Raw genomic sequence first — 16,345 nt, 5'->3', positions numbered from 1 at the left:
GCTCATCCGGTACCGCGGCCTTCCAGTCAAAGTAGCAGAGTATATGTTTGGGTAACCTGGAGCCCCTGGAAATGGATGCAGTCCTTGCCGCTGAAGGTCGCACGTTCGGTGTAAGTCCTGGTTTGAGGCCGGAAGTGAGGCCTGCTTGGCGCGTCTGCCATCTGCAACAAGCCGACGCCACCAGAGGCTCCTTCATCTACTATGGATATATCACGAGCGCCTGAGCGGCCAATTTCCGGGTGACGTCGCCGGAAGCTGATGCCATTGGCGTTAGAAGGGTGTCCATTGTTGGTCCGATGCTTGGGACCTGGGACAGTTTCAGACCCAATTTCGATGAGTGGAGGATCGCCCAGCTTTCGGTGATTTCTTCACGGATGTCCAGATAGGCCGAAGCATGGCGTTGTTGTACCACGCCAAACATTTCTTTTTCCAGGGATGAAGCCGCCAAGCTGGGTTCCACGTCTTCGTATTTTAAAGTATAGAAACACCGCGTCGAGCGGTTAAAAAGCGAGACCCTGGCCGGAGAGTGCTATGACTGATTCTCAGCAGCGAGCGCGCCTGCTAAGGGGTGGGATATGATGCGGCCTGATGGACAAGGACCGAACCTAGAACCCAGCTCCACGTAAGCTGCATCGCAGTCAGGAACGTCCGGGTAGTGGCGGCTGTAAGGGGCTAGGAGATGGGCCAAAGAATGTATTAACACGACATGCCGCAGTTGGATATTTTCTGCCCCTCCCAAAACGCCGTCCCATTTCGCCCTGTGGGCAAACCATATGTACATCATATCAATTACATCGTCTTCGGTTGAACTGCTCATAATCCGGCCGCGGGCGTGTGCTCTCCGCATGGGCCAAGATCTGGCGGTTGATCGATCAGTTGTTGCGCGGAGCAGATCGGTAGGGACGGAAGGCGTGTGAAGCCATGATGATGGGTCGCCGCTGGGCGCGAAGATAAGCTTCTTGGATGATGGGCGAGGAGTCAGAGCGAATCACGCTCCCGATGGACATGAAAAAGCTGGAAGAAAGGTTAGGAACCATCACTCGAGGGCCTGCTTGATTCTGCAGGGACCAGCCATACCCGAATGTCGCCCCGGAACCCAACATGTACTGGCCCAATGTCCTCATGATACCGTTAGGGCCAGCGCCGTATCTGAAAATGTTGACGGTTCCTAAGCTCGGCGTTAGACCAGCTGGGCTGTCTCAAAATCGGCTAGCGGGGAGGGTCGCACCAAAGATGAAGCCGATGATGGTGCCAACCGCTGTGTGGAGCTCTCAGTCAGCTACTTCTGGGGCAGCACAGTTGAGGAACCATGGAACCAAGGAGGGAAACACGTACTGCCGCCCATCATAGCACCCATCTTGACTGCGACCCGAGTTAGCTGTTGTTTGCAGCAACACCATTCCCCCCTTCTCGCCTCCTCGCCCACTCGGCCCCTCAACCCCTCGGCCCCTCGTTCCATTGTTCCATTGTTCCTCTCCTCTTTTATTCCCAGCTGTTAAACATACACTTGTCAAAGTTCGACGGCCCGACACCACCGGGGTGGCTAGGAGGAGGAGGCATTGTGGTTACAAATTGCGTGGGTTGAATTCGGCGGGGGTGATGTTTTGGCGGAACACTCGAGGTTGCGTAGTCGGTTGTTTGAACCAAAAAATCAAGATGACAATGCGATGCAGCTTCAACAGCGAGCAGTTGCCGCGGGCAAAGCAGGGTCCTCAAACGCACGGATCACACGGAGCCCCTCCAGGTCTCCATCAGCCGACCCTCGCAAGGGACACTTTCCGGGGTTTGGTTTGGAGTGGACCCAAGTTCCTCGGTAATTACATAAATACTTACCTGGTTAACGAACTATGGCTATCCGAAAGATAGTGAGTTAGGGAATTATTCCCTGGCCTGACCTCAAGATGCTTGAAATCATTGCGAAATAAATATTGAACGAAATGGAGCTCAATTACCCCATCACCGGACCCGGATCCTTTGTCTTTGATGCTGAATTTTGTCAACCATTGGCCTGGAGCGAGGCGCACGAGCCACACTCTCGACCGTTTTGCATGCTCTTGTTCGTCTTGACTAAGGAGCTCAGGTACCCGGAAGGCTAAAAGCTCACGTGGCAAAATTGAGAGAGACCAAAGATGGGATGGCATGGGAAAGATGAGACGGTGAAAATATGAAATGTCAACGTTTATAGCGGCAAGAGATTGTGGATTCACATTTAACTACCTCTTAAGAATCGCAGATTCGCAGAATCGCCATGCAAATAGCTGTTGTAAAGGAAAGCGAGACGCTGTTGGTTGATGCCGTCACAGATCTGGTGTGGTTCATGGTCTGGCCCGCAAATCAGGAGTCAAAGAAGGATGAGGCAGCACAGGGAGTGGGCTGGGCCAGGCAGTCTCACAGTGGTACGGCCACTCCGTGTGGGCGGCGGCCGACTTCGAGCAGGGGCACGGCGCGCAGGCCACCTTCTGGTCCGCTCGCTAAGCGCCTCGACGGCCCCGGGCTAAGGGGCCATCCATCAAAATTCGTCAACCTCACATTCTCCGTGTCGTCGCATCCTGTGACCGTGCTTGCCACCACCGAAAACGACCGCGACACTGCATCTTTGCCCGGTGCGTGCTCCCCTCAATTCATCTACCATTTGTCACCGATTTCCCTCCAACTTCACGAGCCCGTGGTCGATCCGGCGCGCTACTTTCTGGCAATTGCCAACCGAGTTTTCGTTGCGCCCGCCCTGTCTCGACGTTAGTGCGAACTAATCTTTGGGACAACTCCACACAGTCGCCCGCGACTCTCCTTGCCACTTGGTCGAGTAGTGGGGTCCACCTCGAAAAGAGCAATAATAATATTGCCTTTGCCCCGACACCTCTATCGAAAACGAGACACGCATGCCATCACTGGGGACCGGCTTGACCTCGCGAACAGCGATCTTCATCGTCCCGGCCGCCCAGTGCCTCTCCCATTTTCACCTGCGCCTTCCCCATGACTGCCGTGGCAAACCCTCCCAGCTTTGCGAATCTGAACCGGCCAGGATGGATTAATGGGGCGCAGACGCTCAACTCGATGAACCCGTCGTCGGATGACGTCCGAGGAGTCAACATGCTTATGCAGCGTAAGCCCCTCCAACGATCAAGTTCGTCGTCGTCCGTTTCGTCGACATCATCGAATTCGTCAACATCGACTGTGACTTCGAATCCCGCCTCGCAGCCGAACGGCGTCCCCATGCCAGGGGCGGGCAGCACAGATGGCTGGTCAAATCCTGCAAGCCGCAAGCGACCGACCCCAAAAGGCCCGTGGTCGAATGGGAAACCGGACGGGGCGGGCGATCTTCACAGAGCTGCGTCCGGCCGTGCGCCGCTGACGAACGGGATCAATGGCACGTCCGCGCTGGGCCAGCAACAATCTGTCATGTCAACTCCGATCCCGCTCGGGGGCCAAACCGGACTCGGCCGCCCGGGCTCAGAGGGCATGGGCTCGGGGCGGCAGCCAGTGCTCTACCTGCTCTCTTTGAACGGCAGCTTCGAACGCAAGACCATCTCGGTTCCCTACTATCCCGATACCCTCCGAATAGGACGCCAGACCAACGCGAAAACGGTGCCAACCCCGATCAACGGCTTCTTCGACAGCAAGGTACTGTCGAGGCAGCACGCTGAAATATGGGCCGACGCCAACGGGAAGATCTGGATCCGGGATGTCAAGTCGTCCAACGGGACCTTTGTGAACGGCACTCGTCTGTCGCCCGAAAACCGAGACTCTGACCCACACGAGCTACAAACACAAGACCACCTCGAGCTTGGAATCGACATAGTCAGCGAAGACCAAAAGACGGTGGTACATCACAAAGTGGCCGCCAAGGTTGAGCATGCGGGTTTTATTACTCCGACCAACAACGTATTGGACATGAATTTTGGGGATCTCGAGTCCTCCAACAGCGCCATGATGTTGCCTATAGGGGGTGTCTCACCGTTCCGGGGCCGGACCGGCGGCCAACCCGGGACCGCGGGCAACAATCGCATAGTGCCGGGGAACATGGGAGGCCAGATGAACACATTAGCGCAACAGCGCCAGCTCTGGCAGAACCCTGTAACGACAGAGCATATTGTCAAGAAACTTCATGTTTGTGTCCTGCTATACCACTAGGCTCGCTGGTACTGACCGTAACGCAGACCGAGATGCGCAACGCGCGACTGCAAAACCAGGATTTGGCCCGGACAAGCCAATTCATCAGCGCCCTTTTATCAAAAGAAGACGTCAGAAACAACGACAAAACGGAAGCCCCAGATTCCTCAAAAGGGCATTTGCCCAACGGCAACATCTCCTTCCGGTCTGACGGCGGGAAAACGCGGTTTTCTGAGCCGCCTGCTCCCCCGCCGTCCCAGCCGCTCCCAGAAAAACCGGACACTGCCCGGGCTTCGGACGCGCCCTCGCTGAAACGGGGCATAACAGAGCGACCGAAGCTGGCAAGCACGTCCCCTATCCGGCAGGACAACAACCTCAACCAGATCCTTCTTCTCACAGAAGCGCTAAACAACGCCAAGAAAGAGCTTGACAGCAACACGGCGAGGGTGCGGGATCTCGAAGAGATGTTGACCAAGGAGCGGGAGGCCCGGCTACACGCTGAGGACATGATGCAGAAGATGGAAGAGACAAGCCACGCCAATATGAACGGTTCCACCGAAGCGCCACCGTTAGTCAACGGCCATTCTGAGCTTGACAGCGCTTTTGAACCCCTCGGCGAACAAACTCAGGCTGCCGAAGCCGACAAGGCTCCCGACAGCCCTGATGATGATGATGGGTCCACCACCCTCCAACAACCAGACAAGGCCGAGCTACTCACCGCAGCCTTCCAGGCGCGGATTGACTCGATGGCGATGGAAATGACGAGCCTCAAGGAACAACTCGAGGCATTTAAATTGCGAGCGGAGAAGGCCGAGGCTGAGCGGGACGCCGACCGAAAGACACTCGCCGAGATGGTGCTCCAAATACGACAGCGTGACGAAGACGAGAAGAGGCGAGAGGCCGAAAGGAGAACCAGGTCGGTGTCCAAGGGCAGGCGGCGTGCGCCAAGCCAAGACACCGCGACGGAGACGCCTGATTTTATGACGAACGGCAGCACCAAGGTGACGCCAGCCGCGGAGAACGGCGGGGTTCCGGAAGACGAAACTTCCGATACGGCACCCACGCCTTCCCGGGCAAGTACCATGAAGCCCAACGTGGGAACCCTAAAGGTCCAGGGCCAGCAGTCGCAGGACGGGCCGCTACTCCACGCACTACCGTATGTGTCCATACTTACCGTCGTCGTCTTCGGCATGGGCTTGATGGCCCACCTCAACGGCTGGCAGCCGCAGTCGAGACTGGACCGCTAGTTCATGGGCCAACGACAAGGGTGGCGGGCACTGCACATTGCCCAACAGGGGCACGTTATGCCACTTAGACCTCTCTCGTCATAAGACACTAGGTTGGACGGATGGACCTTTGGTCCGTGTTGGTGTTTCCTTTGCGGTTGCCCCTAGGATACTACTCTCTCGTATTGCATGGCATAACGGGCGCGGGACACGGGCATGATGAGCGGCGGCGGCGGCGGCGGCGATGGCTTTTGATATGATGACGACGAAAGAACAACAACTTAACAACTGCCACCAACCGAAGGCGTAATACTTTACTTGGGATGGACAGACGATGACTGGACATGGTTTCTTTTCTTATTCTTTTTTTTTTCTTTCCTTCATTCCCGTTTTATCTTCCTGCTCTTATGTTGCGACCACTACTACCTACCGTCACACGTTATCTTGCCGGTTCCCTTTGTCACTTTTCTGCGCTTCTTAGCGAAGGCGAGCATTTTCAACATTTTCCCCTTGGTGGATAGACGGCGGACCTGATATTCGAATCGGCTTCCGTTCCTCCACTGCAATCGCGTCACTCGTTCCGGCCCCTTTGGCCGAGTATGAAGCAAAGCGGGCGTATATGTATATTTCTCTCCGTTTTTACTTTTTTTTGTTGCCATGCCTTGAGCGGTTTGGGGTTCTCTCATCAGGTTGGGCTTGTTTAGGGCAATGGGATTTTGGCGTTTGTATTCTGACTCTCGTCCGTTGATAACCAACCAGGGACCCAATCAATACCCTCTTCCCTGCTTACGAATAGAATGGTGCTTCCTGCGGCTCGTGGTGTTTTGATGGTGATAAGATCTCGAATTTGGATGTTCATGCTTCCGGCTTCTGGCATTCCAAGTCACCACAACGGGGGCGGGGTTATTTTGACTCGCGCCTTGATGACAGAAAGCAACTCCCTATAACCTTACAACTGGAAGGCGGAGCTGGGTACCTAGACAAATGGTGAGATAGGTAGGAACGAGCAATACCCGGTGTACCCGCTCTTTGGGCAAGCGCACTCCGAGGCATTGTAATAATGGAAACCGCCTTTGTTTCTTTTCCATTTATATCAGTCAGTTCAGCTGATTTGTTTGACCCATCCATCCACCCGGACATCCAGGTGCAAGTTTATTACGCAGCATTAGCATCCCATTACGCCTTCACTATTTTTCAAGTCTGCCGCCTTATACCACTACTTGACGCGCTACGTTATATTACCCCTTGACTAGGTAACCTTACATATCTCCAGATGTCGGGGACACAACCCGCGACTCCCCAACGGGTGCCCTGCATACCCTGTTTTGTCGACAGATGGCGTTGTGATGGAGCCAGCCCATGTATAAATTGCAGAGAGAGAGGTCTAGAATCAAGCTGTATGCCAAGCGGCAGGCCACAGGGTACAACGTGTAAGTTCGTCGGGAACCCTCTCTGCGGATCCTTTAGTTTAACGGCGGCTCTAGCCCGGACATGGAGACACGCCGCTGTTAGCCAGTCACCAAGCCCGCGCAGACAAGCCGCCCAGTTGCCGCTTACTGGCCCCGAGGCCCCAACCGAAGTACCTGGGGGGGTTGGGGGAAACAACAGCCAAGGTGTCGCTGGGGGTGGGAGTGGCGGCCAAGGAATGGTCCGAATGGGTGGAAATGATACACAGAGTAGGGCTCTTTGCTGACATTCTTCTACTTGGGCTGACGCAAGTGCTATTTCAGATTCACCTCACGGCTTAGGGACGTCTGTCAACTCCGGCGTTCAGGCGCCTGTTGACCTCGGTCCCGGGATGCCCGCCCTCACCCCCGGCCCGCAGGTGCTCGTGGATAATGCTGTCGGCTTCCAATCGCCCGCTGGTCCTACCGGCTCTGTGCTGAGTTCCAGCTTGTCGAGCTCGAGCGATCTCTCGATATCTCCATTGCAAAACGCTCCGGGTCCTGCCGCCCCCCCAACGCAACCGAACTCACCCAACCTCGCCCTCCCACCAAACCCCGACCTCGCCCTCACCCCCGACCCGCCGATGCTCGTGGATAATACTGTCGACTTCCAATCGCCCGCTAGTCCTACCAGCTCTGTGCTGAGTTCCAGCTTGTCGAGCTCGAGCGATGTCTCGATATCTCCATTGCAAAACGCTCCGGGTCCTGCCGCCCCCCCAACGCAACCGAACTCACCCAACCTCGCCCTCCCCCCAAACCCCGACCTCCTCTCCGAGCAGCAGCTGGTGGACCAATCTCTCGCTCTAGCCAGGCAGGGGTTCATGTCCCCAACGAGTGTCATAATCCATATTGGAGGGCTCCTCAGATATCTGGTTGTACATCTCCCCGAAGAGATCGAGTTTGTGGCGCGACATGGGCAATTCGTCTCGGCCAACTTGGCAGTTGGTATCCAGTTCAGTATCACCCCCACATAGTGTGAGGCAAGGGAAATTGCATACGCGAATGAATTCATGGTCCGTTGGTCGGCGGTGGTGTATGACGGCATGCTATCGCACCTGCGACATTTCCAAACGGAAGGCTTCGGGTTTATGGATACGCCTCTTGCACACCCAGACATAATAACCGCTTGGTATTGGGGCACCGACGAAGGCTCTGCGAGTGCAATTGGGGACGGAGTCGTCTGGCCAAACGCCTTTGGAGAGCTTGTTTTTCGGTGGCAACGACCGAGAGATATTCATATCATGAAGTATGACCCAGCTTACCTCGACGGGTGTAATGACTACTGGCATCACCTATAGGCAGCAAATTCCGAGCTTTTTCTATACCGCCGTCTTCTTTTTCACTGGCAACGGCAACTCATGGGGGGAACTTTAAACCTAGATGCTCTGTTGTAGAGAACATGGTATTGTAAGTGATACACAGATGCTTGCCATCCGCTGATTTTTCTCCCCAGTCCCCAACAAGATGCCATCAAGAACCACGCCGTTGGGCCCGGGAAAAGGAATCGCGAGCGCTTTCCGAAAAACAAATGGGCGATCAACTTTGTCTCACGTCCGCTATCACCGTAGGTGGCGAGCCCCCAGGCATCAGCCGCTGATACCAGCAACACCGGGCTTGGGCTGGTCAGCGTCGTCTTGCGGGGAAGCATCATCATCACCATTGCGCGGAGCCGAAGAAGATGATGGGTCCAGAGGTGGAGAAACGCGTGCTCGGACGCTGAGGAGGTCGCCGTCGTATGCCGGGTCGTCGGCGAGGCGTCTGGCTCTGCAGAAGGCCAGGACGGCTTGACGGAAGGGGGCCACGTCGACCTTGGTGGGGATCGAGATGGAGATGTCTTTCTGCCACTCGGGCGCGTGGATCAGGTAGCGCACGGGGAAGGGCACGTCGGCGGCGTGGTCGGCTTCGTATTGCTTGAAGACGACGTCCCGCCAGCCTTGGTTGAGATTTCGGCTGGTCATGTTGGAGCTTGGGATGGGAGAGAGCTGAGCCGTGAGGAGTTAGGACTCCAGTCAGAACCGGGAGTAGTTGAATAATTCTTTGTCTTTATCTCCTTTGTATTTCGTTTCTGCCCAGCCTCTCCCTCGTGGGGTGTAGTCCTCTTCTCGGTCGAGATCCTTTCTGATAAACGCGTAGTTCTAAATATGGATGGCGGTAAGGGGTTAATGAAATGGAATCAATGACGAAAACGTCGTGATGGTTGTCAGATTTCACTGGAAACGTGGAAGCGGGGCTCAGAGCACGCAAGGTTCATTCCGCCTGGTTGGTTTAATTGGCGATCGAGAGCCTCTCGGGAGAGGAGGCGCAGCCTGTGAACCGGGAGCGGCGGTTAGAAAATATACTTCAGCTGTATGAAGATATCTAATGGTTCTACTAACTGTATGTACTCTCACAGCAACAAGTCCTGATTCTTGGCATTAATGGGGCAGTGCATTGTTTCTCAATTCTCATTGTTCATCATCCCGATAATTATGCCGGCTCGCATTGTACCACATTACTTGCTGATATCTGTTAGAGTCACAATCATGAACAAATCAGTAAGCAGGTCAAATAATATTCAATTTCGCATGTCAGCAGAGTCCAGAAATGATCCCACCGAACCATCTAAAGATTAAAACTTCAAGGAGAGTTCATTACCGAGTCCAGCCCCTTGAAAACCGTCACCCACGTCGATAACAAAGGGAAAAAGAAAACATTACTCCAAATCCACCACCACTTCATATCCCCATCCCTCATCCACACCAGCCTTCATAGGTCCCCAGCATCATCTAGCACAGCACCCCACCCTCAACCAATCCCTCTCCCAGGGCACATCCCTCGTCAAGCAGCCCTTCCGCCCCTCATCCCCCCCCACCCACGCGCAACACCCCACATTCACATGCGCACCACACCGTATACAATCCACCCTCCACTTCCCATTCCTCCCCTCACACCCACAACACACCCACCCCCAACTCACCCCCACCCACCCCTCCTCAAAATCACACTCCCCCTCCAACACCACCCCTCTCCCACTCCCCCCCCGACTCCCCACCCCCAGCGGGCCCCCCGCCGCCAGCTGCCGCCGGTCCTGCAACTTGGACATGTTTATGGGCAGGCTGTACTCGGTCCTGTGGCGTAGCTTCTCGCGCTGGGCGGGCCGGAGCGGGATGGTGATGGGCGGGGTGGGGCTGGCGGGGCAGGGGGGGTTGAGGGGGGGGGAGGAGGGGGAGGGTTGGTTTTTTGGGGGGGGTGGGTGGGGGGAGAGGTGGAAGAGGTGGAAAGGGGGGTGGTGTTGCTGTTGGTGTTGGTGTTGGGGGGAGGGTTGGGGGGGGTAGGGGGGTGGTGGTGGTGGTGGTGATGGTGTTTTTGGGGGTGGGGGTGGGATGGTGATGGGTTTGGGTTTGGGTTCAGCTTTAGCTTTGTGGGAGGGAATGCGGAGGGGAAGGGGGTAGAGGTCGTTGGTGTTGTTGTTGATGTTGAGGTTAGGTTGGGGGCTGGTGTAGGTGCTTGCTTGTTGTTTTTCTTGGTGTTGTTGGCGGTGGTGGACTGGCAGGCGGGCGGGGAGGCTGCCGTACAATTCGAGGTTGGTCGCGATGGTCTTGCTGATGGTGTTCAAGATGCCGTCTAGAGGAGAAGGGGGCAATAAAGCATTGGTACTACTCACCAATCCTCTGGGAGGGCGATCTGGTCCAGCCAGCGGAAGATGAACCGGCGCTGCTCCGGAAACAGCGGCGAAGTCTCGGCTGGCCCTGCGTGGGCAGGGAGAGGCGGAAGAGGCCCTGTGGGCGGGGGCCCGGGACAAGGAGGAAGGGAGGGGCGGTTGCTTGGGGCCGCGCCGGTGGTCAGCGGCAACGCTTTGCTCAAGCTCGGAAATTAGCTCGGTCAGAGACTTGACGGTTGAGCGCCGGGTGGCCATAGCCTGGTTGTCGCGTTTGAAATCCTCGGCCACTTGTTGAGCGACAGGCATATAATCGCCGCCACTGCCATTGTCGCTTTTGTCATCGCCGGAGTCGGTGACCCAGCTACCACCACCACTGTCGAAAGTTGTAACGGAGGTCGAGGAACGAGAACGTGTCAAAGCGAGACTGAGGAGTGATTTGGGCTTTTCAAGTTCCACACCGGAGCGCCTTGCGGAGAATGGCGAAGGGATAATCGGCTGTTTGTCATATGTCAAGGGGCTGATGACTTTGGCGTCTTTGGCGTCTCCGCCGTCGCTGAAGTTCTCGTCGTCGAACACCGCCGGATAGGCGGCAGTTAGCTTGGGAGGCACGGGTGTCAGCGGTGGACGTTTCCGAAGGCGAAGGGCCATGATGTTTTCGCCGTTGTTCGAGTCTCTCCAGGACGGGGGAATGACGAAGTGAATCGTAGTAGGCATCGTGGGGATCGATTGGGAAGGTGTCGTCCGTACACCGTAGAGTAAATAGTCGAGCAGGCTAGTCAATGTGCGATTCGATCGAGACTGAGACGTCCTCAAGCCTGGTTATGGTTTATGTGACGACGTTTGAGAAATCGAGGAGGGGACCGTGGCACCGACCAAGGTGTGTGCTGTGTGTTATTATGGTTTCAGACATCAACAGCAAAACATGAACAGATTGCTTGTGTGATGCCACCCCCCACGGAACAGTGACTCGTGCAATGGAACAATGTCATTGTTAGGAGAAGCTGAGGCGAATCCCTTGTTTCTCGATGAACAGTTTTGACAAGCTCGAAACCGGCAAGCATCCGATGAATAAACACTGGAACTAGAATTCCGGAATTTCAATTCTATGACTAGTACAAACTCCATGCTCTAGAAATAACAAGCTGGCATATCGGCGGTGTGGAGGTGGGCGATAGAGAGGCGAGACTCAACACGACAGAGTAAATGCAAAAGGGCCTTCCAAATTAGATACCTACTTAGTTGCGTACATTGCGTACATAGGCACTCTATGGATTTAGTGGTAGTAGGTAGTCGCTAAAGTCGCGCGAAGTGTGGGGAAAGCAACCTGGAAGTAACTTGGTAGTGTGGCAACATAGGTACCTACTTGTGTAGACGATTCAGTCACGGTTACCTACCCAATCTCCAGATCAGACGGAGTGACTTGTAAGAGTCACCGGTAAAATAGTTTCTCGACACTCCAGGCTAGCCGCCTATGGTTGATGCGAACCTCGAACTGCTGTCCATGCTTGACAAAGATCTGGATTCGAGTGTGTTGTGGTTACAACATCCAACGGGTGGTTTAATGAGGCGTCGCAGTTGTCAAGATAGAACCTTGCAGAGTTTCTCGCATGATTCCTTCAATGGACAAGTGCTGTGTAGGCCGACTAGGCAGACTAGTTCTAATCCGGTTTGCGCCGGAGCTCGGTGGTAAGAGAAGCCAGGGGCTGAGTAGGTATAGGAAGAATGTTGCTTTGATCGCCGACGTAGGTCGTAATCACCATCTAGGTCCCGCGGGCATCCATTGGACTTTACTACCTACCTAGGCTTAATCTAGAAGGTAGCGGGTAGGTGCGGGATTTCGAAGTCGTGGCAGCACATTGGGGAGGGGGTCGCCATTGGGTCTAGGACGGGATTCCAAAACCCAGATTGTTGACTTTCCGTTTGTGAGAGGCACAATACGGGATCGATTGAACTCGACAGGATCGAATGCCTGAATGGAGTAAGAAGCTCGAGAGCGCAGATATCTAGGACCATCGAGAATAAGAATCTGGGATATGTCGGGGCATCGTTGCCCTCAGAATCGAAGTGCAATTCGCCCAGGTTGTTAGTCAATGTCTTCTCCTATTAACGCGATAGCGGAAACGACCCGATGCCACCCGTCGGTTTAGAGAGCAAGGGCCGGCCTTCTGTTTATGTCTCGGTTTCTTCCCGCTCCGGCGTGGACGAGCCGAAACTTGTTAGACTTTCCCCATCCCGACCGTCGCATCAAAATCTTCGTGGTTTGACACCCAATCATAAGTCCCATGTTTTTGACAGGGCTGTGACATGGTTTGCCATGCGGCTGTTTAGACCACGGATGCGGCGGTGTCGTAGCAGTCTTGCCTCATTACATGAAGCCCTCGTGCTGAGTTAGAGTGATAATATTTGGGAAGTTAAATGTCTGGCCACATCAGTAAACTCTACAAACCATTCTCAGAAAGTTGAGGATGTACTTCGTACCAGTATCCTGTGGAGAAGCAAATTATTGTGGGACCAGGGTCCTTTACCCTTATCAGGCAACGCGCCCTGGCGCCACAATGAATCTTTTGTCCCGAAGATAACCACCCCTCGTTGAGTCATATCGACCCCGCCTCCGCAGTGGGGAGCTTGCAAACCTTTAGGAGCAACAACACCTCTGACAGTCACCAACTTGGTTTACTTCCGACTTACCCATTTCACTTCCGACCAACGATCAACATGGCTGCCAAGCGCGTTTGTCTGTGAGTCGAATGGAGCCACAATTGCTTTCTGAGTGCTCATAGGCTGACTTGACGATTCCCGTGAACCAGGGCATACTCTGGCGGTGGGTTTTCCTACATGAACGGCCCGTGTTGCATGAGCATGACCGCAGTATACTAATGGAAATTCTAGGTTTGGATACTTCTGTTATCCTGGCCTGGCTCATTGAGCAGGGCTATACCGTTGTTGTACGAATAACCCCGTCGATGATTTTCTGCGCCACAAGCTGACTGAGAACAGGCGTTCCTCGCAGATGTGGTATGTACAAACTCTTCCTCGACATTTGCTCCTCAACGTGAGGACAAGAGTCACCGAGAAGCATAAACTATCTCTCGCATCCTGACCCGATCCCTGCTCACGGTGACGGGGTGGAGACAAGAGATGCCTCGTTGTTCTCAGGACTAGTTTGCTGCTCATATCGGCTTCATTCGCTTATACCCATGCACTAGGGGCAAAATGAGGATTACGACGCAGTCAAAGCGAAGGCTGAGAAGATCGGTGCCGAGCGCATGATCATCCAGGATCTCCAGCAGGAGCTTGTGGAAGAGCTGGTCTGGCCAGCTGTGCAATGTTCGTTTGGCCGCCCCCGTGCGAAGTGCACAACGCCTGCCCACGGCTATTCTGACATGCCATGTTATAGGCAACGCGCTCTACGAAGATGCCTACCTCTTGGGCACGTCGTTGGCCAGGCCTGTCATCGCGAGGGCCATGATGAAAGTGGCTAAGCAGTATAACTGTGAATTCTTGAGCCACGGATGTAAGCAATCGACGTTGTCGCTCAGAGCCTGCTCACTGTCGTATCATACTGACTGCCGTTTTTCTTATCTCCTCAGGTACCGGCAAGGGCGTAAGTTCTTTCCTGCTCCACTTGTATCATGTTCCGGATACTAACTTGCGTAGAATGAGTATGTTTAGCTGCCCTGAATATCTATGTCACACACTCATCCTCTTTAGCCAGGTGCGATTCGAGCTGGCCTGGAAGGCTCTCGACCAAAAGACGAAGACGATCATCCCGTGGCGCCTGCCGGAGTTCTACGAGCGATTCGCGTCCGTGCCCCTGCTAACCCCCCTCTCTCGGAGATGCTAACCCAAACAGTGGACGTCAAGCCCTCTTGGACTTTGCTGAAGCAAAGGGCGTTCCTGTGACTTCGACTAAGCAGAAGCCGTTTTCCATGGATGCCAACCTTATCCAGTAAGCAAAGCCCTCCGCCTCATCCCATCGAGACTTCTAAGCATACCCGGCGTTTTTTGTGTGTCTACGTAGAATCGTCGCTGACCATTCATTCTGAAAACAGTTGCTCATACGAGGCGGGTATGCTCGAGCAGCCCGAGCTCGAGGCGCCGGCCGACATGTGGACCATGACCGTGGGTAAGTTTGTCCAGCCCCCAAACAATGTCATGGCGTGGGAGCTAATTTCAAAAGATCCCATGAAGGCCCCTGATGAGCCAACCAGGTTCACTGTCCACTTTGAGAAGGGCATCCCAATCAAGCTCGAGGTCGGTGACAAGACCATCACCGGCTCGCTGGAGATCTTCAAGGCTGCCAACGAGATTGGCCGGGCGAATGGAGTTGGCCGCGTCGACATCGTCGAATCAAGGTTCATTGGTCTCAAGAGCCGTGGCTGCTACGACACCCCCGGCTTGACCATCCTGCGCACCGCTCACAGAGATCTTGAGGGCCTTTGCATGGACTCCAAGGTCCGCGCCATCCGTGACCAGATGGTCACCTCGAACTGGACGGCCTGCCTCTACAATGGCATGTACTTCAGCCCAGAACGCGAGTTCCTCCACAACTCCATCGTCTTCAGCCAGAGGCACATCGAGGGCAAGGTCAACTTGGTGGCCTACAAGGGCAGCGCATTCGTCGTCGGACGTTCCAGCGAGACTTCCAACCTCTACTCCGAGACTGAGTCGTCCATGGACACCCTCGAGGGCTTCTCCCCAGTTGTAAGTAACCTTCTGAAAACGGGATTTCAAACGACCCGAAACTAACAACGCGATAAAGGACACGAGCGGCTTCATTGCTATCCAGGCTATCCGTCTGGAGAAGTACGGTGCCCGCAAGATCAGGGACGGCGAGCCTCTTGCCCCTGTCTAGATATAGACAACGCGGATGGCAGTGCTGACCCATTCACATTGCCGATGTGACCACGGGCATTATAGGCTTGTTGACACCGGAAAAGGAGAAGCCATCAAGAAACTGGGTTCTTGTACGAGAAAAAGGAACAGATAGAAAAAATGACTACCAGGTTTCGGGTGGATAAAATATCAAAGCATGATATAGATTCAAGAAGAGGAGGAACAACTAGACCTTCAACCTTGTAGATTTATTTCCACCCGGTTGGGACGTTGATAGCTCGGGCTGCTAAAGCGGAGATCTAGGTAGTGAACATGCGAAAAGTGACTCGGAAACTCTAGCAAGTTACGTTGATTTCTATCTCGAAACCAGGCCATAACTTTGCAGCTACCTCCTCAACACTTGATCATGACGTCAGCTAATCGATGACGCCTAATCAATGACATCAATGCCGCTTTAAATGACGGATTAATATACTCTAGATCAGACGAAGAGTCATTGGGAAACTAGCATAAATAGAAGGACCTTGGGCACTCGACAGTGCCTACCTTAGCTACCACCTTGATCAAACTCGCAACTAAATCAACACTATCGTGCCAGCACACGACGGCTCAGAAATACACTCGCCATGACTAAACTATCAAGCATGCTGGACGACCCGTCATCGACGAGTTCTCGGATGCTTTGAACGCCCTCTCCCCCGACGACCGACACCACGCCGCCGTACGTCTCGAGGCTCTTGTCGCCGCCGCCAGGCCAGAAATAAGCCATGCTCTCGAGAACCTAAAGAAACAGATCGACATCTGTTCCGTGATCATCTCGTTCCTCGGCACCGTCCGTACCGATAACACCCGTGTTGTCGATAACGCCCGTACCGATAACGCCCGTACCGATAACGCCCGTACCGATAACGCCCGTACCGATAACAACCGTGTCGGGAATATCCCTATCGTTCTTGTCGAAAACGTCACTGTCGATAATGCTTTGTTTAGGGATGCCGACTTTTTTACAAGCGATGCCGACGCTCGGTTGCCTGGAGAAGATGCCGACTTTTCTATCGGCCATGTCGACGCTCCGTGGCCTAGGGAAG

At 54.5% G+C, this 16,345-nt stretch overlaps 7 protein-coding genes across 7 annotated transcripts; 3 read left to right on the top strand and 4 right to left on the bottom strand.

Annotated features, from left to right (window-relative positions):
• Positions 1 to 534: 534 nt before the first annotated feature.
• On the bottom strand, positions 535 to 1,642 carry F5144DRAFT_300252 (reactive mitochondrial oxygen species modulator 1-domain-containing protein). Its single transcript, XM_066783879.1, has 5 exons — positions 1,506 to 1,642; positions 1,336 to 1,362; positions 1,229 to 1,258; positions 1,078 to 1,168; positions 535 to 1,014 (listed from the first exon to the last, which is right to left on the bottom strand). The coding sequence occupies exons 1-5, from the start codon at positions 1,558 to 1,560 to the stop codon at positions 873 to 875; spliced, it is 345 nt and encodes a 114-aa protein (XP_066641630.1). The 5' UTR covers positions 1,561 to 1,642; the 3' UTR covers positions 535 to 872.
• Positions 1,538 to 2,248, bottom strand: F5144DRAFT_300308 (uncharacterized protein). The gene is made up of 2 exons (XM_066783880.1): positions 1,834 to 2,248; positions 1,538 to 1,738 (listed from the first exon to the last, which is right to left on the bottom strand). The coding sequence occupies exons 1-2, from the start codon at positions 2,139 to 2,141 to the stop codon at positions 1,726 to 1,728; spliced, it is 321 nt and encodes a 106-aa protein (XP_066641629.1). The 5' UTR covers positions 2,142 to 2,248; the 3' UTR covers positions 1,538 to 1,725.
• Positions 2,249 to 3,090: 842 nt separating this feature from the next.
• Positions 3,091 to 5,357, top strand: F5144DRAFT_493738 (uncharacterized protein; the record flags this gene model as incomplete). Its single annotated transcript, XM_066785998.1, has 2 exons — positions 3,091 to 4,107; positions 4,158 to 5,357. The coding sequence occupies 2 exons, from the start codon at positions 3,091 to 3,093 to the stop codon at positions 5,355 to 5,357; spliced, it is 2,217 nt and encodes a 738-aa protein (XP_066641628.1).
• Positions 5,358 to 7,134: 1,777 nt separating this feature from the next.
• F5144DRAFT_604429 (uncharacterized protein) lies at positions 7,135 to 7,755 on the top strand (the record flags this gene model as incomplete). The annotated part of the gene is made up of 1 exon (XM_066791344.1): positions 7,135 to 7,755. One exon carries the CDS (start codon positions 7,135 to 7,137, stop codon positions 7,753 to 7,755), a length of 621 nt encoding a protein of 206 aa, XP_066641627.1.
• A 362-nt stretch (positions 7,756 to 8,117) lies between these two features.
• On the bottom strand, positions 8,118 to 8,968 carry F5144DRAFT_300222 (uncharacterized protein). Its single transcript, XM_066783878.1, has one exon. The coding sequence runs from the start codon at positions 8,737 to 8,739 to the stop codon at positions 8,368 to 8,370; it is 372 nt and encodes a 123-aa protein (XP_066641626.1). The 5' UTR covers positions 8,740 to 8,968; the 3' UTR covers positions 8,118 to 8,367.
• A 1,404-nt stretch (positions 8,969 to 10,372) lies between these two features.
• On the bottom strand, positions 10,373 to 11,219 carry F5144DRAFT_613938 (uncharacterized protein; the record flags this gene model as incomplete). The annotated part of the gene is made up of 2 exons (XM_066791760.1): positions 10,425 to 11,219; positions 10,373 to 10,384 (listed from the first exon to the last, which is right to left on the bottom strand). Exons 1-2 carry the CDS (start codon positions 11,133 to 11,135, stop codon positions 10,373 to 10,375), a joined length of 723 nt encoding a protein of 240 aa, XP_066641625.1. The 5' UTR covers positions 11,136 to 11,219.
• Positions 11,220 to 13,000: 1,781 nt separating this feature from the next.
• On the top strand, positions 13,001 to 15,610 carry F5144DRAFT_578337 (arginosuccinate synthetase). Its single transcript, XM_066789261.1, has 13 exons — positions 13,001 to 13,159; positions 13,229 to 13,242; positions 13,311 to 13,366; positions 13,419 to 13,436; positions 13,628 to 13,748; positions 13,819 to 13,935; positions 14,012 to 14,025; positions 14,079 to 14,083; positions 14,133 to 14,225; positions 14,275 to 14,370; positions 14,474 to 14,547; positions 14,602 to 15,125; positions 15,184 to 15,610. The coding sequence occupies exons 1-13, from the start codon at positions 13,137 to 13,139 to the stop codon at positions 15,274 to 15,276; spliced, it is 1,248 nt and encodes a 415-aa protein (XP_066641624.1). The 5' UTR covers positions 13,001 to 13,136; the 3' UTR covers positions 15,277 to 15,610.
• The last annotated feature ends 735 nt before the right edge of the window (positions 15,611 to 16,345 follow it).

Source organism: Chaetomium tenue, assembly GCF_020726465.1.
Source record: "Chaetomium tenue strain MPI-SDFR-AT-0079 chromosome Unknown F5144scaffold_5, whole genome shotgun sequence".
In the NCBI taxonomy this organism is placed as follows: domain Eukaryota; kingdom Fungi; phylum Ascomycota; class Sordariomycetes; order Sordariales; family Chaetomiaceae; genus Chaetomium; species Chaetomium tenue.
Note: the sequence above shows the minus strand (reverse complement) of the source record. Positions and strands in the feature narration are given on the sequence as shown.